Raw genomic sequence first — 27,633 nt, forward strand, 5'->3', positions numbered from 1 at the left:
TTTTTTTTCTTGTTGTTGTTATTTAATTTATTTTACAACACACAAACACATCATTGTACAACACAGTAAAAAAAAAACCCAAAAAAACAAACCAAAAAGCAAAAAAAAAGCCTGAAACATTACAAACATGTCAGCAGAGTGAAGGCTGGCTTGTGGCAGGGTGGGCAGGGGCTCACTGGGCAGGCACGGCCAGGCGGGGCAGCAGCGGCGGCGCCCTCCGGCTGCGCTCGGCTGACATGTGCTCCAGGCGCTCCGTGTAGAAACCATTGAAGTCCAACCTGAGGGACAGAACACACCTGGGGCAGGGCAGGTGGCAGCAGGAACCTCCCCCAGGACACCCACAGGGTGCTGCTGCTCACCCCTTGCTGTGGGGTTGTAACAATTGTTGTCACCAATTGCTGCGGTGTTGCGAGGTCCCCAGGATGAGGTGAGAGGTGAGAATTGACTCCAAGCTCTCAGAAGGCTGATTTATTATTTTATAATATTATCTTATCTTATATTATATTAAAATAAAATTATCTACTAAAACTACACTAAAGAAAGAGAAAGAATCCAGACAGAAGGCTAGAAAAGAATGAACAATAAAAACTGACTGACCAGAGTCCCCAACACAGCTGGACTGGGATTGGTCATTAAGTTAAAAAAATTCACATGGAATCAATCAAAGATGCACCTGTTGGCAAGCAACCTCCAAACCACATTCCAAGCAATCAGATAATTATTGTTTACATTTCTTTTCTGAGGCTTCTCAACTTCTCAGGAGATTTTTCAGAAAACATCATGGTGACAACAGGGAGCCCTGTCCCTGCATGGGATGTGTGTGCTGTGCCATGGGTGTGGTGACACCTGCTCTGTGCCTTGCCTTGACAGGGAAATGCATCAGGAATCTGTCCCAAATACATTGGGAAAGACCAAATGCTCACAGCTCCTCTGCAGACCACACAGAGGTGTCTTGTGTGGACAAGGGTTGCTCAGTGTCTGCACCTTCCCAGCCCTCCCCAGCACTGCTGAAACCCCAGAGTTCAGCAGCACTGACCTCTGGCATTAACTCCCACAGGAAATGCACCCAGCACCAGGAAATGCTGAGGTTCCCATGCCCACCATCCCCTGGCTAACACCAGGATGCTTCCCACAGATCCACAACTCACCAACACCAGCAACTGGCCAGAAGATGCTCAGCCACAAGTGACACTTGGAAAAGCCTCTCCAAAGCACTCAACACCAGGGGTACCAGCACAACCACAGCTCCCTGATAATCCAGAGTGATGCCACCCAGCCCCAAGCCTGCTGCCACCTTCCCATGGCAGATCCCAGAGCACCCACAGCCTGTGCAGCTCATGTGCCCTGGATCACTGAGCAGGCAGGCAGTGCAAGCCCATGAATCACACAAAAGTTACTCTCTCCCTTTCTCAAATTAGGCTGCTCCAGTACCAACTGAATGGGCATAATATTTGAGTTTCATGTTGCTTAACAACCTCACACAAACGGCAACAAATTGTTCCTTGACATTTTTTGGTGCCTGCAGAAAACAGAGCCTCGACAGATGGAATTTATCTGTTGCTCTCTCCTGGCTGAAAAGCTTTACATTGCCTTCATCCCCGAGGAGTTGAACCAGGGAAACCTGAGGTGAGAGCACTGGGCAAGTTTTGGTTCAAACACAAGGCCAGGACTTGCTGCTCTGAGGACCTGCTCCATTTCTAAAGCTGCTTCATGCCCAGCTCAGTGACTGACAGATTTTGCTTGGCCTCCCTTTCAGCTGTTTTTAGTTTCAAGTGATCCCTGATAACCATTTCTTCAGAATCTGTGTGGTGCTCCCTCAGCATGTGCTTACGTGGCAGTTTCTTGTTTTGTGGTGGGGTTTGCACCACTTCACATCCTGGTGACCTACTCTGGGCTCAGCTTCCTCCTGGTAAGGGAAGGATGCTGATAACCACCCTGATGTGTAAGATTTCTCAGAATGAGGACTCAACTAATCCTGCTGACAAAGCCCTCTCCACTGTGGTTCTACTCCTTTTCACTCCTGAGATGTGTTGGAGTGACTGGAGAGTTCCTGCACTGCCAGGGGAATGGCTGGAGATTTAGGTTGGAGATCAGGGCCAAGGGAGGTTGGGTTTGGATTTCAGGGCAAGGTTCTTCCCCAGAGGGTGCTGGCACTGCCCAGGCTGCCCAGGGAATGGGCACAGCCCTGAGGCTGCCAGAGCTCCAGGAGAGCTTGGACACTGCTCCAGGGTGGGATTGTTGGGGTGTCTGCATGATCCTTGTTGGATCCCTTGCACCTCAGGAGATTTTCTGATTCTAATCTATGACACACTGAGCAGGACTTGGGCACAGCAGAGACCTGTCACCTGTGACCTCTGAAGGAAACCCTCTGCATCTCCATCTCCTGTTGTTTGATGCCACAAATAAAATGTCTCAGTTACTCAGTACCACAAAATGAATAAGTGTTAACCAGGATCAAGTAAATGATGATGAGCAAGTACCAGAACTGTGAATTTTGTTATTTATCTGACATGTTGATGATCCCTGTTGGAAAGCAGTCCCATAAAAAAGGTTATAAATTAGAAGAAAAGTATGGTATGTCTTACAAACTCTTCCTTATAAACTCTCTCAAATATGTTATTTCAGATGGCAACTGTCTCCACTCTGCTTCTCAGGTTCCTGTTGCCATAGAGCCCAGGCCTGGAGCCAACAATCCCTCCAACCTGAATGGGAGCTAAATGTCACCTCTGGGCATTCACTGTGGGGCTCCCACCCTTTCTGCAGCCCTGAGCAGGGATTGGAAAGGTCCCATGGGCTGCTCACACCCAGGATTTCTGCTGAGGAAATGGGCACATCTGGGTTGGCAGGAAAGGTCCCATGGGCTGCTCACACCCAGGATTTCTGCTGAGGAAATGGGCACATCTGGGCTGGCAGGAAAGGTCCCAGGGGCTGTTCACACCCAGAATTTCTGCTGAGGAAATGGGCACATCTGGGCTGGCAGGAAAGGTCCAGTAGCTCCAATGTCTTGCTGAAGACTCAAGTGGTCCCAGAGAGTCCAGCCTAGGGGGGGACTTGACAGTGGTGACAGCCCTGGTGGCATAATGACAGAGCCATGGGAATAAAGGGAGGGCAAAGCAGCCAGACTCTCCTCTGAGAGCAGCTGGGTCACTGTGCACAGCACACACCATGGACAGCAGCACTGCACCATCTGCACCATCACACTTCTCCTTTCCCCTGAAGCAGGAAGTGCTGGTTGCAAAACCCCAACCTCTCTGTGTTTGGGAGAAGCAGCTGCAGAGGTTTCACAGCTCAGGAGTCACCTGCTGGCCCCAGCTGCCCCCCCAGTGGGGCTGTGGCACCCTGGGCAGGACACACAGCCAGCTGTGGGGTGCAGCACCAGCCTGTCCCACTGTCCTGGCACAGGGTGACATTGCCACCATGGCAGAGTTGGTAATTTGGTCCTCAGCACTGTGTTGGCCAGTCCCCTGTGCCCTGGGATCATGGGGTGAGCTGCCATCAAGATCTCCTGGATGGAGAAGTCATGAACATGAACAAGTCCCTGTTAAAACTTGTACTGGAGATGGGAAAAATGTTAAAAAAAGGACAAAGGAGAAGAGCTGGAGCACTAAGGAGCAGTGAATGCTCCTGCCAGGGTGATTCCACTGCCTGTGGTCCCAATCCCTGAATCTAGCCCCAAGCTGGATGCTCCTGTGACACAAGGCAGTGATGGAACCAGGGAACAGGGACAGCTTAATCCTGCCAGCCTTTCCTACAGCTGGATCCTGCCTGGAACCTGCAGCAGCCTGATGATGATGAACTGGGATCTCCAGGCAGATGAAGGGTGACATAAAATGTTGAGAAGCCACACCAGTCTCTCCCAAAAGGTCCTGCAGAGACTTGGCTGCCCTGGTTAGTCCTGAAAGGAACAACACCACAGCCACACAAAGAGTTTTTTGGAGAAATTCCAAGATGAGGAGAAGAACTCTGACTCTGGCCACTTCAGAGCTGGAGGCAGCCAGAGTTCTTAGGGCTGTGGAGAAGGGCTCCTCACCTACATTCCCACTTCATGGACTCAGCAGCACCCACAGGGGCAGCTCTGGTGGCTGGGAGCTGCTCCCCTGACAGGGATGGCAGCAGGACAGCCCAGAACACCGAGCAGCCCTGGGGCACTGTCAGGGGCTGTGCAAACCTGGACAAGAAGTTTCCAGAAGAGAAGGACAAGTGGAAGCACAGCCTCCTGGGGGAATACTTCACCTAACAAGTGTTTGCAAAGTACCAGGAATCCTGACAGCCCTGACAGATGCTGTCAGAAACAGCACCAGGAGGGGACAACAATCTCCTTAAAAAACATTTGTGAAACATTTCCCCTCTCTCTGCTTTCAGGTGTAGCACATCTCAGCAGAGCTGTGGGGGTATCAGCCACCCATAAAAGACATCCAGTGCAGATGGACAGGGAACAGAACTTCCAGGGGGGTTTTTTCTTGAAAAAGCAACACCCAGCAGCAAAACTTCCATCTGCTCTCTCTCTCCCCTCATCCTGTGTACCTGACTTTTATGTATTTCTGAAGAAATTTTGATTTCCAAGAAGCTGCTTACTTAAATAAATGCAATATGGGAACTTAAAATAGACACTTTATGATCAAACCTTTGTGTGATTTTCTCATCTTGGAATGCTTACCCTGTATTTGGAAATTATTTATTCACTGTCTCCACAGTGAGACAATCTCCAGGAAAACTAACACTGCATGTACAATATTAATGGCCAAATTCCACACAATTCAAATGAATGTTTTGGGGTTTTCCAAAAGCCTAGGGTTGAAGTGCAAAGCAGTATGGTCTGGGTTGGAAGGCACCTCAAAGCCCATCTCATTCCAACCCCTTTCCATGGGCAGGAACATCTTCCTCTAGCCCAGGTTGCTCAGAGCTCCTAAATAAACACATTTCTCAGCTATAATGAGCATTTCCTGAGCTGAACCTGGGACCTGGGGAGGGGAAGTCACAGAGAGAGAAGGCCTGGCTCACCTGTAGATGATGTTGAGCATGCTGTGCTCACAGTCATTGGTGCTGTACACGCTCAGCTTGTCCAGCAGGTCCAGCAGATGTGTGGAGAAATTGCTGTCAAACTTGTTGATGGTGGCTTCAAAGCCAGATGTGAGGTGCAGGCTGTCAGCATGCTCTGCTAAAAGCTGCCAAGACAAAGGCAGAGTGGCCCCATGTGTGTGCTGATCTGCACTTGCCAAGGGGCTGCAGTTATTCCCTCCATCCCCTAAGCCACCCAAAACCACTGCCAGCAAACTTCACTCTGAAATAAACCTTTCAAAGTCCTTGGTAGCTAAAAGCCCTGCTGTGCCCAGCCTGGGAGAAGCCCAGAGCAGATCCCAGCTGAGTTATCCACAGATAAATGCTGCCATTGCTCATTTTCAAGCAGGAGGAAAAGCCAGCAGGCAGAAAACGTGTGCTGCCTAAGACAGGCTGTGACCTCTGGAGCTCTGGGACTGCAGTGCTGATGCAGATGTGTGCCAGAGGGGCTTCCAGAGGGACAGCAGGATCTGCTAGCCACAGAGCAATCCCCTGTGCATCCAGACAGAGAAATATGGACAAGACAGATCCCCCAGGTATGAAAGCCATGGACTGCAAAGAGCCCTGCTCACACTCTGGGAATGGTGAAGTGCTGGCATTTCATAAAGCCTGCATGTGGCTCTGCACAGCTGAAAACACAAGTGAAACTCAAAAACCAGTGCAGGGACTGCTGTGGGAGACAGGGTCTTCAAAGCAGACTTTGAGAACTCCAGCAGCACCCCACACTGCCCACAATTCCACAAAAGTTGTGGTTTTGAGGCCAGAGGTGGTCTAGAAACCAGGAAGGGCTACCTGCAAGTGGCCACCCTGGCCAGAGTGTCCCACCTTGTTGGTCAGCTTCTTCTTGGCAGCCTCCTCAGCACGCTCCTCCTCGGTGGGAGGGCCCAGCATGGTGCCATGCTCCAGGGTGAGCCTCTCCATCTCATTGTCCAGCTTCATGCTCTGGGTAAACCTCTGGCAAGGGGACAGCGTTGGGGACACAGTTACAGCTCATTATTTCTTCCTTTGTGGCACAGCACAAAGCTCAGTTGTGCCCACCCCAATGCCCAGATAAACTAACTGTGAGTCTGAACTCAGCATGCTGGTCTGAGGCTGGAAATGGGGGTGTGGATTCTATTCCTATCTGTCAGAGCTGGGGCAGTTCTCTTCTGTTCATTGGGCAGTTTTCTTTATCTTTTCCACAACCAATCCTCCCTCCAGGAGATCTCTGCTGTTCCTGGGCCATTAATTATTAATTATCTTCTGTTCATGGGCCATTAATTATTAATTATCTCTGTCCATGGCCAGTGAGTGTCCCTGCATGGCTGATCCAATCCCATCATCCCATGGGGAGATGCTCCGCCCAGGGGAGGAGCCAAGCATTCCTACCTGGATCCAATCTGAGCTTTGGGACACCCCAGCAGCCTTTGCCCAGTGCATTGCCAGAGGAGCAGCTTCTGCTGCCCTGCATTGCCAGAGGGAGCCCAGGCCCATCTGCAGCAGCCCTGGAGCTGCAGAGGAAAACTCCCCCCTTGTGCAGGATCCCTGCTCCAGCAGAGCCACAGCTGGCACTGCAGGAGGGCTGAGCCCCCATGGGGTGGGACCCACACGGGGTCAGGTCAGGTTCTGACTCTGGCAGGGTTTTTTTGTTTGCACTATTGCATTTGTATTTTAATTTTCCTAGTAAAGAACTGTTATTCCCATTCCCCTATCTTTGCCTGAGAGCCCCTTAATTTCAAAATTATAATAATTCAGAGGGAGGGGGTTTCCATTTTCCATTTCAAGAGAGGCTCCTGCCTTCCTTAGCAGACACCTGTCTTTCAAACCAAGTCAATGCTGGCACACAGATCTCCCTACAGCCACTGGAAAGTGTGTTTAGAAAAGCTGTGGGCTCCCTGATGCTGGCTGCAATGCACCCCTCACCTCACCCTCAAGAGACACCTCTACAGAGCACTACAACTGACACCTCAACAGAGGGAATTTGGTCCATATGAACCTGATCTCAACATGGAGAAAGGAGGATTTTGTGGAGTAAGAAGCCACAGAAACCACTTGGGAGAGGTGTGAGCCCTCAAGCCCTAAAGCTGCTGATAGGAGGAACAGAGACAAGTCCAGGTGGGGCTGGCAGAGGGACTGCCAGGGCTGGCAGTGCCCCGGGGAGGCTGCACACACCTGCATGCAGTTGGTGAACATGACACACACAGACATCAGCTTGGAGAAGATCTTGAGCAGCTCTGGGTTGGTGAGCATGCAGTCCTTCAGGCAGTTGTCCAGGAAGCTGGTGTGGTGGCTCAGGACATCGTCAATGTTGGATGCCTGTGACAGGACAGCCCCACAATGACAAACCACACCAGGGCTGCTGTGCTGCTGTGCCCCAAAGCTGCAGCCCAGCACCCTGCCTCTGCCAGGGACCTCTCAGAGTGAGGAACTCCTGCTGCAGCTCCCAGAAACACCCAGAGATGGAGACTGCATCTGCATTGCTGCCTTCAACAGCCCCTCACAGGCTTTATACCTTTGATCTGTCACACCACTGCCCACAGATCATGCTGGCTTTGATCACCCAAGCCCTCCCCGGGAAGGATGGAGTTATCTGCTTTATGAACTTGTATTTTGTTTGTTTTTAAATCTGCTTGTCATGGCCGCTCCCACCTTCACAACCTCAGTAAAGTCAGCGGAAACAAGAGCAAAAGGGAAAAACAAATCTTAATGATAATAAATCTTAAATGTCAGTAAACTTACCATTAAAACATACAGGCTATTCAGAAATATGCTTTAGGAGCTAATAAGGAACTGGGACATGCAGTGTTGGGAGGATTCAGTAAGATTTTTGTCCATCCTGTCCTACTCCAACAGGCTGTTTCAGTCTTGAGTTTAAATGAGAGATTGAAACTCCCTCTCACTCTGCACAGTGCTGAAGCTCAGAACACAAATCAAGCTGAGCAAAGAACCACAGGACTCAAATTACCACAGCATCCACACTGCTCCAGCAGGATCAGTGCAGGGAACCCCTCCCACACTTTGGGGATTTTGGAAGGAATTTTGAATGAATTTTGAATTTCTGAGTTTTCAGATGATGTGGTTTATTTTTCTTATTTTCTACATAGGTAGGAAGTGTGAGTTTTGCTCACATCTTTATTGTATGGTTTAGAAGGTTACAAGACCCCTAGTTACAAGATCTTTTAAAGATTTATTGACCAATAAAACACTGCTAACAAAGATATTTATGTTTTTGACCCACTCTTTAAATTTTTTGTCTTAAGGACTCATGCTACAGCTTTCTTAGGCAATCATGTTATGACACACAAACCTACAGCACTGCATTTTAAACTTTTTGTTTATCCTTGTAACCACTTTTATTTTTTCTATATCTTAAACTCTAAAACTCTAAACTTTCCTCTTCTTAGCTCAACATGTCTCTGCTTTAAACCATAAATCCACATTCTCGCTTCTAGCACCTAAGTTTGGAAGCCTTTTCCAAGGTCACAGATCAAGTCCTGTGTTTAACTCTAAGCTTTAGTTTAGAAGCCCAAAGTTCTGAGAATTCTCTGCATTTTGGAACCCACACCACATCCCTTTAAGCTACTGCAGAACAGGGACAAGTGCAGCTTTCTAATGAAGATGATGAGGAAGTTGTGTTGATGAAGACAGTGATGTTATGAAGATGAAGATCCCAGCCACAATTTTAGGAAGAGAGCACCTCTCTTTAGGAAGAGAGAAGTGTGACAAATAAAATGCACTACATGAGACCAGCGAGGATCATCCTTTTCCTCCCTAAAATATAAATTAAAGGAGAAAAGAGGGACAGGATAACTTCAACAACAGCCTCCATGCAAGTAAAGTCAACTGAATGATATATTTTGCAAACCTAAACTTGCAACAAAATTAAGAAATAAGTACAATTCCCAGATTATCCAGGAGCTTGACATATGAACCCTTTTCATTCAGAAGTTCTTGCCAAGAATGTGCAGAGATACTCACAACCCTAGACCTGCTCCCTCCTGTGAATTCTCCAGGAAAAAAACATGACAGGGCATCAAAATGTTGGCTGGCTGACCCCAAAAAACTCTTGAGGGCACAGGAAGAACTAAGGCAGGATCAGATGATGCTGAAGATCCACAAGAGCTGCCAAGAGAGCTGATTGCAGGGGTGTTGGGTGGTTTGGTAGCTCAGGGGAGTGTTTTTCAGGGTGTAAGAGGAAACTATGCACAAGGCAGAAGTGTTTGATCACAGGGTGAATACCAGAGGGAATAATAACAATAATAATAACAATAATGGCCTTTTTTAAACCAAACATTCCCTGCATGCCAGTCCTTGGCAGTTTCATGGCAGGGAAAGCACAGGCTCTATTTCTAGGAGTACAGTAACTCAGCCAAGGAATCAGCTGGAGATGCCTGGACTGGTTTATGACCTTTGCACTCTGCATCCACCTTCCTTTTGCACAGATCCCTTTCTCCTGTGTATGGGAATGTTGAGCAGAACCTGCCTTTACATAACAGGGAGCAGAGTGAGACAGGAGGATGCAGCACAGGAAAGGGATGTATGACTAATCAAGCAGAAAGGTGGTGCAGAACAGCAGCACTCTGCAATGTGGCAGGAACAGCAGCTCCCAGATATTTAAATGCCTCCAACAAAATCAACAGACAGCTGCAGCTACTGAAATTAGGCCTTCCATTTGTTAAGATTTCCATTCCAACTTCACTCACCAGCTTCAGGTTCTTCTCCAGGATGTGCCATGTTGGCTCCATCACTTCAAACATCATGTAATACTGGATATTCTGCACAAAATTCAGCATCCGCTGCCGCAGTGTGAAAGCACCAGCAAACCTAGGGGAGAAATCACACCCACACAGCTCAGAGTTAGCAAATGCCACGGAGAACTAGCACCAGCCTTGCACAGCCAAGCACAGAGCTAGATATTTCTGTCCTAGCAAATGGCTTGCTGCAGTGTGAGAGGGATTATAGTCGCTGCAAACCAGCTCCGAGTATTTTTCAATTAGTAGAGTCAGAGTTTTGAACCTGGCATAGGCTTTAAATACGTGCTCATATAAAACTAACATTTTGATATGAAATATTAAAGCAACTTTACAAAAAACTACTGAGTGAAACCTAAAATGTTACAAGTTGATGTTTCTGAGCCTGTAAGACATTTTAAAGGATCTTTTTCAGCTCAGTATTGTCTGAGCTATATCATGAGGTATCTAATTAGCAAGAAGGAGACCTAAAACTGAAAAAACAACAACAAAATAAGGCTGTACCACTTAGCTGAATGCAGGGAGAATTGCTTGGCTGTCTTATTGCTGATCCAAACATTGCACAGCTGCCTTTCCACGTGCTTGCAGTAGAACATGTGTCTGAAAAGCATCTGGTACCTTGTCAGTGCTTTCCTGGAAAGAAAGGAGAAGCCCATCCAGATTTTGAAGTCCTGCTCTGATTGACAGACCAAGCTGTGAAGGCTGAGGCTGCTCAGAGGTAAAGAGACTTTACACAATATGTTCCTCACGCCTTCAGACACACACGGATCTGCACTGAACCGAAGCAAGAGAGCCACATTTGCAACCACCCCAAAGAATTCCTCTCCAAGGAGACCCTCCTCCATATTTCCTGCCAGTGGGTACAGCACCAGCCTCCCTAATTCCCTCGAGTTCCAGGCAGGGGTCACTCACATGGGCTAGGAGGGAGGGCTAGACACTGTGTTCTTGTACCCACCAAGCTAAGGCTAAGATGGTCACCCAAGAATTCACCAGGATTTTAGAATTCACCCAAGAATTTAGCCAGATTTTCCCAAAAAGGGGAGGAAAAGCTGTAACCAAGCTCCAGGCAGCATTACCCCAGCAGCAATGCACTGTCACAAGCAGATGGGGCTGCTTATTTATAGCTCTGGGACTGGATTCAGGTCTGTGCTCAGACACTTGGGCGTAGGTGTCTGCAGAGCTCCAGTCGATACAGTTCAGGAAACCTTACCAAATCCTATTTTCACTTCCATAGCTACCAGCAGAGCTAACACACTCTGTTGGGAAGGAAGAGACAGAATTCCAAAAGCGTCGCGTCGTTGGGAAAGTCTCACCAATTCAATGGAATTTTTAGAGGGGAAATTAAGGGAGGAGTTAATTGCTGGAATTCAGCAATTTGAAATCTGCCACTCTGCTCACTCAATGCTGCTTGTCCCATTTGCTTGTGGCTCACAGCAGTGTTACTCCAGGGAAACAAGAAGCAAATTCCTACAGAATTCTATTTGGACCCTAAAAACTCAGTTAAATGCAAAATAGCCAGTTAGAGTAGCAATAGCCTGAATTCCTTGAGTTTGCAACCAGAGACACCAGAAAATGTGTTTTCTTCTGCTCTCCAGCTTTGAGGGATGTTTGATTCTTGCATGGAAAGCCTCTTGGGAGAGTACAAGCCTGTTTTTCCCTCAGCGGACTGATGCCTTACCTGTTTATGATGAGGGACAGAGGCCACTTCACAATGTAGTCGAAGGAAAAGGCCTCCAGGCCACTGAGGGTGAGCTCTGTGGGCTCTGCACTGATGATGGCTTTCTCCTGCTTTGTTTCTATGGCCAACACCCTCAGCAGCTGTGTGATGAGGTCATGGGGCATCAAGTCAATCTGTAAGGGAAGAGCAGGGAAAAAATGAAGCCCCAGGACACCCAGAGCTGCTGTGGAACAGCAACAAGGTGCCCAAGGTCAGAGTCACTGCTGTCACACCAACCTAGGAAGCAGCAGGTTCTCACAGGCACACAGACCTCCCAGGCCTGCTGCTCAAAGTCAGCTTATCTTCTGCTTCCACCCATTCTCACCTTTAAATCATCCTTGAAGGGATCAGTGTTGGCTGTGCTCATTCTCAGGGCTAATTCCAGCAGAGCCTCCAGCCTCGTTGTTATGATGTCATCCACAGGCTTCTTCAGTTCCTCCTCTGTCAGATCCATGAAGTGAACAAAAAAGTCCCCTTGATCCATCAGGAAATAGTGTTTTATAGATCTGCTCAAGAAAATGAAGGGACAATTGATGATTTTTCTTAAAGTTAATCCATATCAAACCTAAAGGAACAAATGCGATCAATTCAATGAGCCTGTGGGGTTTGATCACAAAATGTTTCTCTTTCTGGAGAGCACACACACAGCCATAAATAACCAGTTTGGAGACTAGTCCTTTATGGATGTCTCCTCCTCCCTACCTCCTCAGTCAGGACACTTCTGTGCAATCAGATCAGGGCTGCTGCTGTTGGTTTTTTTGTCTAGAAAAATGAAAAAAACCCAAAACTCCTGGATGTGCTGGGTGCAGGCTCCTACTGCTGTCCTGAACAGCTCCCAGGTCTGCTCCAGCCAAGGGGCAGCTGCCAATTCTGAGCAGAATCCTGCACTCCTCTCAATGAACAAACATCTGTGCTGATTTTTTAAAATCCAGCAGACTTGTGCTGTAACAGGACACAGAAACTTTGATTTTCACCTGGCACCAGGGGGAGTTCCCTATGGTGGGCATGGAGCTTGGGAGCAGTTCTGAGGTGAGCCTGAAGATTAACCAAGAGATCACACATGATAACTGCAGGCTTTGGAACAAAAATAGGAGCACAGCCATATCACAGGGTGGCTCCAGACTCCTGATCTGGGCTAGACAAAGCCCTGACCTAGTTTTGGCAACAGCCTTCCAAGGAAGTTGGACCAGAGACCCCCCAACATCTTTCCTACTCAACATTTCTATCATTTTAGACTTTTTTTTCCCCCCTCTTCAGGGAAAAAACCCAACTCTTATTTTTTAGGTCAACCTTTCTAAATGGAAATAGAGAGAACACTTTGGTAATACCCCAAGAGAACAGAGCTAACTTCAAAAATTTATGTCCCTTAGCAGAACCAATCTATTTATCATGCATTCAGTAAAATAAATCCAACCTTAGGTGAGCCACCAGCTCTTTCTCCTCCATCAGGAAGTCCAGAAGAACTTTGCTGGCATAGTTATATGCTTTTTCTATTTGTTCCACATAGGCTCTCTCCTTTAAAGTGTAGATGACCTCTTTGGCCACAGGGCAGGTGACATCTCGCCCACATTCCCTCACAACATTTAAATATTTCCCTGAAATGAAAAAGAAAGAATGTTCCATATTCATACCTGCTGTACAGCCATCAGGTAAACTTCCACACCACTCCCTTCAAGAGGAAGATGTGCTGAGAAATGTTTATACTGTGTTGTGCTGAAAGTTGGAAAGGATTTAGGCACCTTTCAAAAGATGATACAGAATTTTAAAACAGGCACCTGGTATCACATTTAAGGAGATTTAGAAATGGTTTTGTTTCCCAGTGGTGACAAAACATCTCTGCAGGTAGCCTGAAACTCTTTTTCTGAAGTCAATTTTGGAGGGCTTTGTAGAAGGATAAGAGGTTGAATGCTTAAATTAACACTCAGATAGTCAAACCTCAGCTGCCCAGCTCCATCCAGCTAGAAAATCCACCCACAAAACAGCAGTGAGACAGACATCTCCCCTTGCTGCTGTGCTGTTTCATTTATAGGGTTTGGGGTTCTTTTTAAATCTGACTCTTCTATTGCTCTCAATTCAGCAGGACAACCCCATGAAGTGGCAAGGCATGGTGACATTTCCCTTCTCTCCACACAAGAGCAGCTTGTCTCAAGGCTCCTGTCACAGCAGAAGCACCCACCTGTGCTTAGGATTTTGTCAGCCATTTTCTGCAGGAAGGAGGGGATCTGCTGCTGGACAACAGTGTATCTCTGATCCCAGTACTTGTCATTATAGTCCTCCTGAATCTTCTCCTTCTGCAGCTCGTGCTCCTCCACCATGAACTCACTGAACAGTTAAAGCAGATGTTTAGGGGCAGGAAGTGGCACAATGAGGATTACTGGTTTTGACCTGCAAACTGGTAATGTGATCTATCAGAAATAAGGTCTCATGAGGACACATCCAATCAAGAACTGAAATCTGTCTGTTTGTGAAGCAAAAGGAAAAGCACTATGCAGTGTCTCTGATGATCTGCAATGAGAAACAGAATTTTAATTTTATTGGTTCATAAACCAAGGCTAAACATTATCTGTTTGTCAGTGCAGGGATGAGGAAACACCTTTGTCACCAGCACAAATGCATTAGTTTCAGATATTTTACCTTCAGCTTTGCCCTCACCTTAGGATTCTGAAAATGTGGGAAAGAGAAATGCTGCATAAACTATCAAATACAGCAAAATGCTTTAAATGACTCTACAAAAGCCAAAAAAACTTCCAAGAGGGTTGTTTCAGGCCCCCAGGCGACACAGACTTGACAAAACAGGTCAGTATTTCTGAAGTTTTGCATTTCATTTCACTTTTTACTGTTCTTTACCTGTATGGATCATTAATGATGCCTCTATATATCCACTTTTCCAGGATTTCAAAGTAAGGCACGCTGGCTGCCTTGGTTAAATACAGGCACAGCTCCTGGGCCTGGCTGTCCCCTGTGTAATTGAAAGTCTTGTCATGGAGCAAGCTCAGGGTTGATCCTCCCATACACTCACCCTTATCCACAGAAGTAGCTGGAATTAAAAAAAAAAACAACAAACCAACAATATAAGACACTTACAAGCTGAAAAGTCCTGAAATAAAACCCAAAATGGTCCCCAGATTGGACATGGCCCCCTGAGCTGCCTGTGTAGCTGTAAGCAAGGGGCTGGACTAGGAACTTCCAGGGATTGTACCCACACAGAGCTGGAGAGGAGCCTGGAAAGGAGCTGAGGAGAGGCAGCAGTGCTGGATACAGCTGATGGGAAGGGCAAGGGCTGTGTAGGCAAAGGGCACTGAGGTGCCTCCTGACAGCTCCAAAGGCACATTCAGCCCTAGAAGCTGAGTGCTCTTCTCCAGAAGAAGTGCAGTGCCCTCACAAGTACAATTCCCCTGGGCTTTCTTCTTTAATAAAACAGGAAATCCAAATGGGACATGCCCTGCCTGCTTGGCTACCCTGCAGCTCTCACAGCTTGTAAGGATTGTATTTTGGAAATTTACCCAGTGAAGCCAGAATCTCCAGGGTCCTCATTGTGGGCTGGATGTAAAACCACAGCTTCTGCAGTGACAGAAGGCCCTGCCTCTGAAGATGCTCCAGCTGGGTAATTAATATCATGTATTCCTTGATGAGAGTCCTCATGGCTGCAGCCAGAGCATGATTTACCTGTCCATACTCAAAGGAGGACTTCTCCTCTATAAACCTGTAAAAAACAAAATGAAAACTCTGTCAGGCAATGCAATTTGTGTGATTTTCAGGAAGCTCTGCCTTCAGGACACTGTGCAGGCACACCAGTAGATCCCATGCTGGGAAGCACACCAGTCCCTTCCCTTATTTCCCATCTCACACTACCTAGAAGGGAAAGCTGTGGGAAGATGTTTCCTCTCCAGCCACAAGGGGATTAGAACCATTTATAAAAGCACTGTGTAGAAAGTGGAACCAGCACACAAAGGTTCTCTCAGTCCTGCATGCCCAGAGAGGAGCAAAAAGCAGGAAATATGGAGAAAATCATAGCACAGTGGGAAGAGAAGGTAGATATATCTAACTGCATTTTACTCAAAGTTACAAAAGCCAAGACTGGAAAGAACAAAGCTGTGTGAATGAAAAAGTGAACTGGCAGCACAGAAGAAAAACCCAGCAAAGCTAAAACTGACCCAAATAAATTGTCACTTATTTTACACCCCTGTAGCTGAAATTAAGCATGGAAGTTAACACCTGCACAATGGCAGATTCTCCATTCTCACAGGAGGGAAGTCCTCCTTCCCTGACAAAACCCAGCTCAGTACCTGGTGACAGCAGAGTAACTGGCAGCCACAGGAAGAATCCTGGTCACCAACTCCTTGATGGACAAATCCAGGTTTGGATCAAGTGAGAAGGCTCTGTTCTGCCTGCCCACCAGGGCCTGTGCTGTGATGTACCTTCCATCCACACCAATCAGCACGTACAGCAAGTCCTCCACAATCATGGATTCCTGGGAGGCCAGTGGCAAAGTGCCTGTTCCCAAAGAGGAGACAAAAAAAGGGGACACAATGTGCCATCATCCACCTCTTTCAGCCTTGTACTTTGCTTTCCTGGAGAATAGAATGCTTTGCTCATTGCTACCCATATCCAGCAGGCAGGATCAGACATCCAGCACCTGTGGCCAAGAGAACAGCAGCCACAGCTCCTGCTGCCGATCCTCCCACCCAAAAGTGCCCAGTTACTTCCCACACCAACAACTTCCCCAACCTCCCTGCCACCAAAATATTCCAATACCCAGAAAACAGCCCAAAGAAAAGAAGTGCAAGAGCCAAGTTTTGCTGAGTGTGAACATCAGAACAGCATTTCTGAATGAGAACGAAACACTACAAATGAATGCAATTTTCCCTGTGTTTCACATACCTATTGGTACTGTTGTGTCAGTGCTTAGGCTGGTGCCAATTAAGAAATCCCCAATAAGTGCAGGTCTCTCATACACCCAGGATGGAAATACTGGAATGGGCTGACCAGAATTCTTCTTGTTCTGCTTATCCCGGAGGATTTTTCGTGTAAGCTCAAGAGGCTGTTGGAGAAAGAGAGAGAGGGGAAGAAAGGAAAAAACCAGGAGACTTTCAGAAGTCCAAGAAATATTTAATTTCAAGGAGAAATTGACTGCAAACCAATTGATGCACTTGAGAACAGAAAGCAGAGTAGCTGGTATTTCAGTAGCATTGTGTAGGTTTTAATTTCCCAGTGCCACCTAGTCTATTTGCCCCATTGCTAAAAAAATGCTTATTTTTTAATATATTTAACCTTTTTATGTGGGGGTACATCAAATAATGCCTTTCTGCATCTGTCCTCATTGGCTTGGGTGCTGGGGCACACCCAGGGAAGCAGAATGGGGACATGCACAAGCAGCAGGCAGTGGTTGCTGGTTTGGAGAGAGCACCACATGAAAGCAGCAAACTCCTTCCAGAAGCACCAGCATCCTGTTCCAGGGGCACTGAACACCTCTGAACTCAATGCCAAATGCAACCCAGACAAATCCACCCACAGAGAGCTGGAAAATGATGGAGTTTTTTGCTCTGAGTGGGAGTTGGCGAAGGAAGTGAGCTCTTGAAGACTGAAAGACTCTCCACCCCCAGCTCTGACACTAAAATAAATGGAGTGCAAGATCAATCATCAGCTGGGGAAGCTTGTGAGATGCACAACCCACGTGAACATTTGGAGCCCCAAGTGCACAAACCCAGGGCTGGTGAAGGCCATTGCTGAAACTCCACAGATGTGTGTGTGTGTGTGAGAAAAGGGACATGCACAGGCTCATTTTACTTTCTTATTTACATCATGTGTGGGTGATCTGCTGAAAGGACCTCGATTTCCTCTGCTCCCCTAACAGAACTGGGAATTTCATGTGGAGAAATAGGAAGCATCAAGCAAGGTGCCAACAATTCAAAGGATGGCTAAACCCCACGTTAAACTGCAAACCTCAGCTGGCTGTGTGAATGTGTTCTGCTTGGGAGAAGGGCAGCCACCAGTGGGTCTTCCCAAATGGCAAGCAAGAAAACTTTCTTCACTGAGAGAGTGGTTAATCATTGGAACAAGCTCCCCAGGGAAATGGTGGTGTCACCACCTCTGGAAGTGTTCAAAACATGAGCAGAAATGGCAGCTGGGGACATGGTTTAGTGGGCATGGTGCTATTCAATCCAGGGTTGGATTTGATGACTCTGATTTTATTCTGTAACAAGAGGCACTATATTTATTCTATATGTTTATTCTGTAAGAAGGGCACTTCTGTTGCAGTTCAACCAGCTCTAGTGTGACTTTGTTAACTGGCAGAAGTCAAAAAAAGTCAACATTTTGGCTATAAAGGACACATTCACCTGAAAGGGAACACTTTGCCCACCTCCATGAATCCTGGGGCAAAACTGGTCCAAGCAGTAACTCCAACCCCTGCATGATCACCTCTCTGTCAGTGCCAAGCAATCCTAGGGCAGATGGCACAGCACTTGTGGCACTGGTGACAAAGCACAGGCCTCAGGGGCATGAATCACCTTCTCTCTGCAACTCGAAATTCAGGTCACTGTCACTACAGGCTTCAACAACAGCCTGGAGAAAACTCCCAGGGCTGAGAACATGGCCCTCAGGTGGCACCCCAACAGCCCTGGCACAAGGTGGCAGCTTGCCACTGTCATGCTTAGGAAGCTGCAGCTGTCATCTTGAGCAATGGCAGGGCCACCATCCGTGGAGGGGGACGAAGGGCCCATCTCTGAGCTCCAGAAACACCTCCAGCTCCATCTGTGACCCTCACAGACACAAGGGCTGGGTCACAGGCTGAATAGACCCAACACTTCCAAGGAATGTCCTCCTGTCCCAGGCCTTACTGACCCAACAGGCCTGAGCACCAGCCCATCAGGGCCTTTTAACACAGTTGCAGCTCTTTAAGTCTGAAGAGACTGCAAATGGAGCAGCAGGGAAACACAAATCTTGGCTTGTGATGGCATTTCAATCCCTCTGGCTGTGAACTGCACATCCCAGGGAACAGCACTTCCAGGTCTTTCCTCTTTTAGCAAGTTCACACATAAATCCTGCTAAGATCAGTTATATCACTGGAAATTCATCTTCCCTTCATGATCTAAATCACCCACTTGACTCAGATTGTCTGTGAAGGATCTGGATGAGTCAAGCCCAGTGTCTGTGCAGTATTTCAGTGGATGTGGGACAAGGCTGGTCTCACCACTGCTGACAGGGTGAGGGGTTGGACCCTTTGTTTAGGATTTGAGTTCTTCTCCACCATCACATTCATGTAGAGCTCTTCAAGCCCAGACACCCAAAGCATGGGACATGGGAGGTACCTCCCTCTTGCCATTGAGGGCTTGAAGTGATCTGAGGCTTGTCCCCAGTTAGATTTTGCTGACCAGACATGAGAAGGCACTATGGACCTCTGAGCATCTTTTCCTCTTTTCCCTCTGTCAAAAGAACTCTCCATACACTTTTGCCCCTCTACCTTCTGCAGCCAAAATATCCTTATCTTGACCCATGAGTTTTTCACCATATTTTTTCCCTCCCTGTCTTGTTTGGCAGGTGAAGCTACCAGTGCAGTTTTTTATACAAATAGTGACAGGAAACAGAATTTGGGATTTAAGTAATAAACAGCCCTTTTGCACTCTGACTTCACAACCTACTGCTGCTAATGAAATGTTTAACTGTTTGCTAAGCCTGGTTTTCCTCTTCCTTTCTGTCTTTTCCATGATGCCAGGTTGCTGCAATCCCTGGCCTTGGACACTTCCAGGGGTGGAACACCCACAGCTGCTCTGGGCAGCCTGTGCCAGGTTCCTCACAGGGAAGAATTTAACTGTGAATTTTCCCTTAGAATAACCTCAAAGAATGTAACCTTAACTGACTGGAATAGAAAAAGGCCACTTTTACAAGGAACAGCACCAAGATTTAATACTGTCTGACTACCAGAAGGGAAGATTTTGTGCCCAGAGCTTGGGAAGGAAGGGCTTTGTACCTGCTGTGCACTGGAGCTGGCCGTGACACTGCCCAGCTGCTTGCGCAGCTCCTCCAGCTCCTGCAGAGACATCTTGGAAGTGGAGGAGGGGATAGAAAAATTCGTGCTGCTGCTGCTGGTGGCTGCATTTGCTGCCAGTTCCGCCCTTTCTTTTGCATTTTGCTGCAGGTAGTGGAGTGTCTGTACATAGACAAACAAAGAAAAGGTTTTGTGAATGCAGGGCAGCACAACAGAAAGCAAGAAGCACATGACCATGTACTGAATCTAACCACAGAGTTCTCTCTGTCCCAGTTTTCCATGTCATGGTGGATTACATCAAGAGGAGCATAACTCTCAGCAGGGCTTTTATAACACAGTGAAAGCTAGAACTGCTCATTTGTTGATTTCTACAGATTTCACTGAACTTTAGCATAAATCAAACAAGGCATTGCTGCTACTCCTCAACATCCAGTGCTAAAGGAGGAACCAACCTCTTTGTCTTCAGTGAGTTTGGACAGCAGATAAACTAAGGAATCGAGATGTCTTGTGTTTTTAGACTTCAGCTCATCATACTTCTTTAAAAAATCTTCAGGAGTTCGAGAAAACTCTGCTATTTTCACCTGTAAAACAGCAGGTTAATATTAAATGGAGTTCTAATTAAAATGAAATGGAATTAGAGCAACCACGCAGCTCAGGCTACAAAGATGGCAAGTTTCAGACAGAGCTGGAGACTTCCTAGCACTTAGAGCTTGATTGGTGGATTGCTTTTAAAAATGAAAACAAAAAGCAGTCTTATAGCCATTAAAGCTATATGAGTTATATAGCTATAAAAGTATATGAGTCTGGTCACGAGTGCCAGGCTTTAATCTCTAATATTTGGGAGATATTCAGAAGAAAAAAAGTCATGATTTAGTCATATAATTGCATTTTATACAATTTTCATTTCATCATGTATAGTAGAAGAGCAACCCCAGTGTAGGGAATAATATGCTCTGACTCCATGATGTCAGAAGGCTGAACAATTGCTTTATTAAACTATACTGTATTACATTAATACTGTACTAAATGACATTCTGAAGAGATACTACACTAAAGAACACTATACTAAAAGAGATACTAAAGAAAAACCTGTGACTGTCTGAGACAATCAGGACACAGCTTTGACCCAACTGGCCAAGGAATCAAAACAACCTTCACTGTGTCTAATTAACAAACCACTTTGGGTAAACAATCTCCATAACACATTCCACATGTGCAACAGCAGGAGCAGTGAATAGAAATAAGAATTGTTTTCTCTTCTTTGAGCTTCTCACTGCCTTCCTCAGGAAAAATCCTGGGAGAGAGAATTATGTGTCTCTCTCTCTGTTCAGAGAATGTGAATAACCACAATCATGGAATCAAGGGGAGGTTTGGATGGGAAGGGAACTTCAAGGTGATCTTGTTCCACAGGCAGGGACACTTTCTACTATCCCAGGTTGCTCCAAGCCCTGTCCAATCTGAAGGGAAGGGAACTTCAAGGTCATCTTGTTCCACAGGCAGGGACTTTCCACTATCCCAGGTGGCTCCAAGCCCTGTCCAATCTGAAGGGAAGGGAACTTTAAGGTGATTCTGTTCCATGGGCAGGGACACTTTCTACTATCCCAGGTTGCTCCAAGCCCTGTCCAACCTGACCTTGGACACTTCCAAGGATCTAGGGCCAGCCACAGCTTCTCAGGGAACAACTCCCTCCCAACATCCCACAAAACAATCTCCTTCTTCGAACTTTCCCACACCCTAATCCTAACATTCCTCCTCTCCCTCAACCATTCCACCTTTTCCCTCCCAGAACCGCCAGCCCAGATCTGACCAGCCCAACTTTTTCTCATTTTCCCTGGATGGACACCAAGGGGCGGAGCTGTTCCTGCCAGCAGAAGGTGGCAGGACCTTGGCACTGTGGGCAGAGACGTTGGTGGTGACGTAGGGCGTGCGGTTCTTCTGCAGCAGCTCGATGTAGACCTCGGCGCCCTCGCCGCCGTGCACCCGCAGCAGGCTCAGCAGCTCGTTCACGTCGTGGTGGATGCGGAACTCGCTCATGCTCCCAGCTCCTGACACCAGCCCTGGGGACACAGGAAGCAGGGGTCATCACACTGCCTCAGGGAAAACAGCCCTGCCAGGGAAAAGAGCCCCAGCAGGGAAAACAGCCCCAGCAGGGAGATGCTTCTGGAATGCGGAGATGTTTGGCCGGGACAAAGGAGGAGGAAGCAAACCAAGCAGGGTTTGAGGATGGTTTGGATTGGAAGGGACTCAAAGGCTGTCTCATTCTGGTGCCTCAGGTTTAGCTTTTATATTTCAGATTCTGTGCTGCTTTAGTGTGTAGTTCTGAGCTTCACATTAAGGGATGGTGAGCTCTCTGCATAGAGCAGGGAGACAAAACAATTCCTGCTCCAGCTGGGCACCAAGGACAAATGATCCAAATCTCAGGCCCAGGAGCACAAAGAACGTGGGCTGAAGAGAGAAAAACAAGCAGGATGGGACTGCAGGGGCTAAAGCTGGAATGGGACAATGAACTCCAATTTGCAAATGGAGCAGAACTGATCAAAGTGACAGACCCCGTGACCAGGTGTCCATTTTGTGACCATTTTGGTTCACCTTGGGTGCAGCCCTGGCTGGGCTCTTGTGCTGCCCAAGGTGGATCCATGGAAACCTTTTATTAAATCTCTGCTTTACTCTTTAGCTCTGTCTGGCCTCTGTTCTAGATCAGCCTTCTCAAGGCATCAGTTCCCCACCCCTGCCATGGGCAGGGACAGCTCCCACTGTCCCAGGCTGCTCCAAGCCCTGTCCAACCCAGCCTTGGACACTTCCAGGGATCCAGGGGAGCCACAGACGCAGCTGGGACAGCTCCAGCCAGGAACTCTAAGTCTGGGGAGAATCTTAAGTTGGGGTTGGCCAGCACAGGGTTTTTCACTCAGAAGGAATGCTGGAAGCACTGCTTGGTGTCCTGACAGGCTGACCCAGCTGCTGCTTCTGAAATCACCACAAAGCAGCTTTTCCCAACTTTAGGCATCTTCCTATTCCACTGCCACTTTACTAACTTCACTCAAACGCTGCAGAGTACTTAAACAATAACTTTAATACTGACACAGAACCCTTGAGATGAGCTCAGCAGGTCAGAGCCTGGTGCTAAAAACACCCAGGTTGCGAGGTCAGTCCTGGAATGGGCCATTCACTTAAGAGCTGGACTTGATGATCCTTGTGGCTCCCTTCCAACTCAGAACATCCTGTGATTCTGTAAATCAGAAGCAAGACCCTGAGTCAGGAATCATGGAAATAAATAAGGAGCTTCATGTGACACCCTGCACAGACTGTATCAAACAGATACAATCCAGATCCATGTATCAAGCACAAGGACACACTTTTGTTTTGTCAAGATCATGGAATCACTTAGGCTGGAAGGGATCCCTGTGTGAAAAACGCCAATCACTTGTTCTGAAAATTTTAAAAGTTTGATAGTAATAAAATGGTTATAAAATTAGTAACACAATTAGAGTAATAATAATTTGGACAATTTGAATTAGGACAATATGAGACAATAAAGACAAAGAGTTTCGAATGTCCAGGTACCTTTTCTGGGCAGCACAAGCCCAAAAAAGGACACCCATTAACAGAGGATTAACCCTTAAAAGCAACAGCCTGTTGCATATTCATACACCTCATCCATGATGCATAAATTCCATTCAAACACAGGATTCTGGCTGGGCAGTGTCAGCTTCTTCCTCTGAATCCTGACAGCGCCTCGGGGAAGAAGTTCGTTTCTTATGATAATGGGGCAATAAATTCTTTCTCTCTGAAAGATTTAGGTGTCCTGTGGCTGCTATCTCGTTGTGAGTCCTTTCTTTAAAAGAAGTATCCTACATAGCACTGTTTCTATTTTAACATTTTTTATAAACTAAAACTATATTTAACACAGTACTTAAGAGCATTAATACAGCATTACTTTCTAACACAACACATATAATATTCATTTTAATATTTGCGAAAAGCCAATCATAAAATACATGCATTTTTCACACCTGCAAGCCTTGGTCCAACTCTCTACTCAAAACTAACTCACATTAGAAAAGGCTGGTGCAGCCTAAGCTCAAATCTCTTTAAAGGCCCGGCTTCCCCACCACCTGGGGCTGCAGGGATTTCCCTCGGGCTGCTGAAGTGGCGGTGGGTCAGGGAATGAGGAGGAGCTGGGCTGGCTCGGCTGAGGGCCTGCGGGGGAACCGCACACGGGAACAGCCAGCGGGAGGATCGCCATCACCGGGCTGACCCGGCAGGCCCGGACAGCGCCTCGGCTGCGCCCCATCCCACCCTCCATACCCTGCTCTACCCTATCACACACTATCTATTAATTTACTTTAATTTAATTTAATTTAATTTCATTTCATTTCATTTCATTTCATCCCATCCCTACCTGCCCGCCCGGAAGTGTCGCCGCTGGCGCCGGGAAGCGCGTCCCGCGCATGCGCAGTGGGCGGCACGGTAACCTTGGCAGCGCGGCCCCGCGCATGCGCACTGCGCGCATTCCCGCCCCCCCCCTTTCCCGCCATGCTGCCGCTGCCGCCGCGCCTCCGCCTCCTGCTCCGTGAGGGGCTCCCGCCGCTCCCTCAGGACCCCTCATCCCCGCCTGCCCCCCGCCCAATGCCGCCTTTCACCTTCACCCCCCGCCGCCTCCAGCTCGGCCCGCAGCACCCGCTGTTGGAGGTGAGGCGGGGCCGTGAGGGGGCCGCTGTTAGCGCGGAGCAGGAGGGTTCGCGCTGTGCCCTGAGCCCTGCCCGCCCGCACAGCGCCGCTCTCTGCTCCTCCCTAGGATGGGGACGTGCACAGGCACCTCTACCTGCAGGGCGTCCTCACCAGCCTCGAGGAGGTGGCCGAGAGGCCCAAGTAAGTGAGGCGGGCTCTGAGTCCGCCCGTCATGGCATCAAGGAATGGTTTGGGTTGGAAGGATCCTTAAAGATCATCACATTCCTCGCCCCCTGCCATGGCCAGGGACACCTTCTGCTCCAAGCCCTGTCCAGCCTGGCCTTGGCACTTCCAGGGATCCCTGGGCAGCCACAGCTTCTCTGGGCTGCTGCAGCTGGCGCCTGGGCTGCTTCCAAGCAGGAAGGCCAAGCCTGGGGGAGAATCTTGGTCTTGGTGTCGTATTTAAAAGCCAGGAAGTACTTTGAGTGTTGTGTGAGGTTCACCTTTGGATGCCTCTTAAAAAAGCACTGGCCTAGCAGGACTGTGCTGGATGTCTGAGCTGTCATCCACAACTGCAACTTTTAGCCTAGATAGCTAATTTATTAATTAATGTCTTGTTTGTTCTTCAACAGGAGCATGATCTAGATGATCCTGGAGCCATAATGGTTAATAAGTTTCCAATGGCAAATAAGTTTCCATCTGCTGGCGCCATCATGATCTTTGTTCATTGCACCTGGCATTTAATATGAAGAATTAGTCACAAAAAAATGGCACAAGTGTTGTGGCTGCAGGTGTGAGTCTAGTAAGGGAAGGTGTCCCTGCCCATGGCAAGGGGCTGGAGTCAGATGAGCTTTGTGGTCCAATCCAACCCAAGCCATCCTGGGATTCTCTGATAAAGTCATCCAGAGGGGATGTTTGCAGCTGAAAATAAGGCTCTAATTTAACTTAAAGCCCTGATTTCCCTGCAGGGCTCTAATTTAGCTTAAATCCTGATTTCCCTGCAGGGTGTCCGAGTTCAGCTGCCACATCTCTGGGTGCAGCCAGGTGTTTGACACGCTGGAGGGCTACGAGCACCACTACAACACCCTGCACAGGAATGTCTGCTCCTTCTGCAAGCGCTCCTTTCCCTCTGGGAATCTCCTGGATATCCACATCTTGGAGTGGCACGACTCCCTCTTCCAGATAATGGCTGAGAAGCAAAACATGGTGAGCTGCCATGGCCAGCCCTTGCCTCGTGGTTGGTGTGTGGTTTTTTTTTTCCCAGTTATGTGGTTTTTTTCCTTTCTCCTCCCTGCCTTGCAGTACCAGTGTCTGGTGGAAGGCTGCACAGAGAAGTTCAGGAGCAGCAAGGACAGGAAGGATCACTTGGTGACTGTGCACCTGTATCCTGCTGACTTTCGGTTTGACAGGCCCAAGAAGGTGAAAAGGTAACTGCAGAACTTTCCTCCTGTCCTGCAAGGAAAGTGTGAGGGAACTGGGATTGTCCAGCCCTGAGGTGACCTCACTGTGGCCTGAGGGAGCTACAGGAAACATGGAGAGAGAGCCTTTACAAAAAATGGGGTGCCAGGAAAACAGGGAATGGCTTCCCATTCCCAGAGGGCAGGGAGAGAAGGGATATTGGGAAGGAATTCATCCCAGATGGACTTGTTTCCTCATGAAGTACCTTTGATTTCCCTGGCTCTGGGCTCACGTGGCAGCTCCACATTTTTATTTCTGCAGTGGCTCCAAGCACACAAGCTCTCCCATGGAGCAGGGCACCAGCGTGCCCATGGATGTGAGTGTGGAGATGGCAGAGCAATTCCAAGGGAACCCCATGGAAACAGGGCCTGAGGAGAGCATGGAGATCTCTCAGCCTGCAGCCAGCCCCGGCCCCTCTCTGCCAGAGAAAAGGCTCTACAAATCCAGGTCAGTACTTTGGCCTCAGGGCAAAAGGGGCTGGGACCACTCCATCTTATCAGCCCTTTGCAGCATGGCTTGGGCTGCTCCTGTGCTGAAGATAAACCAGGCAGGAATTCCAGGTGTGCTTCCAAAGCCATTTTTGAAAGGAGGAGGTGTAAGGAGGAGCAGCACGTGGGTATGCTGTGGGAGCTGTGTTTGTCTGCCCAGCTGATCTCTTCCCAAAGTAGTGCAGGATGCTGCTTCTGCTCTCCTGCTCCTCATTCTCAACCACTGCAGGAATCCCAAAAGTGCTTCCAAAGCCATTTTTGCAAGAAGGAGGTGTAAGGAGGAGCAGGCTGTGAGGGCTGTGTTTGTCTGCCCTGCTGATCTCCTCCCAAGGTATTGCAGGATGCTGCCTCTGCTCTCCTGCTCCTCATTCTCAGCCACTGCAGCTGCCCAGGTGTTGCATTTGGTAATAAACCTTGTGAAGGGGCCTCCAGGACAGGAATGTGCAGAGTACACAGGAAATCCAACCAGTATTTCACTAATTCTTTAAATTATTTGGTGATTTACATGTCCTGCTCCTCCCATACCTTGCTCTTCCTATTCTGGGAGCTTAAAATGCCCTGCAGAGCATTAAGCATCCTAGTGAGCCTGTGAGGGCTGGATCCTCACATGGATTAAAGCCTGTCTCCCTTTCCAGGATCCCATCCACAATTTGTTTTGGACAAGGTGCCACCCGAGGATTTAAAGGACCACGGAAAAAAGTCTGAAGGTCAGTGCAGCAGCTTTGTGCAAGATGAGCAGGCATGGAACCAGTGCCACCAGGGATATTTCCAGTTCCCAGTCCATGGAATAAACCAGCCAAAGCAATTAAAGCTCTGCCAGCATTTGGGCACATGTTCCTGATGTCACACAGAACTGGCACCACCCAACTGAGTTAAGAATCCTCAAGATTTGAGGAAGAGGAACCCAGAATGTGTGGTAAGGTGTTAAGGAAACTGTCCTGCAGCTGAGGCTGCACAGGATTGGGTGTTTTATTTTTCCTCTTGGGGGGGAAGAAATGGATTCAAGAAGTTACAAGATGACAACGTGACTGTATGGAAGCTGGAATCACTGAGAAGAGAAAATGGGGGGAAAAAACCCCATTGGTCATCAGTTCTGACTTCCTCCATCTCCTCTGCACCCTGGCACCTGCTCTGAAAGGTATGCCTGGGCCAGGAGAAGCATTTTCACAGGGACTTAAAATAAAGTGACTTCCAACCAGGTGAATAAATAAAAGGAATTTTTACAAAATTGCTTCATAGTGGGTACAAGTGCTGTTTTGAAGCCCAGAGCTGTGGAATGAACCTCCCTCTCTTTGCTGTAAGTGCTGCCCAAGTCAGGTTGGGATGGAGGTTGTTTTCCCTCTTGCCTTTCCCTTCCTTTGTAATCTCATCCTCCTGGAAAAATCTGGAAACACAGCCACTGGTCTTGGAGTCTTGATGAATCCTGACACTCAAAAATTGTGCATAAAGGGAAAAAAAAGAGGTTTCTGGAACAATGTTTATCCAAGAAGCTTAGGATCTATAATTGCAATTTTTTCCCTTCCCCCT

At 47.9% G+C, this 27,633-nt stretch overlaps 2 protein-coding genes across 6 annotated transcripts; one reads left to right on the forward strand and one right to left on the reverse strand.

Annotated features, from left to right (window-relative positions):
- On the reverse strand, positions 1–24,153 carry TUBGCP2 (tubulin gamma complex component 2). 5 transcript variants are annotated; one of them, XM_071438520.1, is made up of 19 exons: positions 23,892–23,952; positions 22,572–22,718; positions 21,377–21,549; positions 19,945–20,073; positions 19,475–19,654; positions 16,387–16,546; positions 15,792–15,999; positions 15,009–15,208; positions 14,353–14,542; positions 13,682–13,827; positions 12,920–13,100; positions 11,831–12,011; positions 11,467–11,639; positions 10,293–10,421; positions 9,741–9,861; positions 7,210–7,353; positions 5,884–6,012; positions 5,002–5,165; positions 1–278 (listed from the first exon to the last, which is right to left on the reverse strand). In XM_071438520.1, exons 3-19 carry the CDS (start codon positions 21,524–21,526, stop codon positions 173–175), a joined length of 2,691 nt encoding a protein of 896 aa, XP_071294621.1. In that variant the 5' UTR covers positions 21,527–21,549; positions 22,572–22,718; positions 23,892–23,952; the 3' UTR covers positions 1–172. The 5 variants fall into 5 exon arrangements, with proteins under 5 accessions (XP_071294621.1, XP_071294622.1, XP_071294623.1 ...); XM_071438521.1 differs by lacking the exons at positions 22,572–22,718; positions 23,892–23,952 and adding an exon at positions 24,133–24,153; XM_071438522.1 differs by lacking the exon at positions 22,572–22,718 and having other exon boundaries at positions 10,407–10,421; positions 23,892–23,959.
- Positions 24,014–27,342, forward strand: ZNF511 (zinc finger protein 511). The gene is made up of 6 exons (XM_071438544.1): positions 24,014–24,181; positions 24,288–24,361; positions 25,165–25,366; positions 25,463–25,587; positions 25,880–26,065; positions 26,742–27,342. The coding sequence occupies exons 1-6, from the start codon at positions 24,026–24,028 to the stop codon at positions 26,809–26,811; spliced, it is 813 nt and encodes a 270-aa protein (XP_071294645.1). The 5' UTR covers positions 24,014–24,025; the 3' UTR covers positions 26,812–27,342.
- Positions 27,343–27,633: the final 291 nt, after the last annotated feature.

Source organism: Agelaius tricolor, unplaced genomic scaffold (assembly GCF_023055355.1).
Source record: "Agelaius tricolor isolate 1412-34295 unplaced genomic scaffold, bAgeTri1.0.p SCAF_13, whole genome shotgun sequence".
Lineage (NCBI taxonomy): Eukaryota > Metazoa > Chordata > Aves > Passeriformes > Icteridae > Agelaius > Agelaius tricolor.

Excerpts from the sequence above, each read along its gene's own strand:
- TUBGCP2 (XM_071438521.1), bottom strand. The coding sequence starts at position 21,526 with ATGAGCGAGTTCCGCATCCACCACGACGTGAACGAGCTGCTGAGCCTG. Across the intron at positions 16,000-16,386 it reads TGACACAACAGTACCAATAG|GCACTTTGCCACTGGCCTCC; the intron begins GTATGTGAAACA and ends CTTTGGGAACAG. Across the intron at positions 12,012-12,919 it reads GAGCTGGTGGCTCACCTAAG|ATCTATAAAACACTATTTCC; the intron begins GTTGGATTTATT and ends TTTCTTGAGCAG.
- ZNF511 (XM_071438544.1), top strand. The coding sequence starts at position 24,026 with ATGCTGCCGCTGCCGCCGCGCCTCCGCCTCCTGCTCCGTGAGGGGCTC. Across the intron at positions 24,362-25,164 it reads GAGGTGGCCGAGAGGCCCAA|GGTGTCCGAGTTCAGCTGCC; the intron begins GTAAGTGAGGCG and ends ATTTCCCTGCAG. Across the intron at positions 26,066-26,741 it reads AAAAGGCTCTACAAATCCAG|GATCCCATCCACAATTTGTT; the intron begins GTCAGTACTTTG and ends CTCCCTTTCCAG.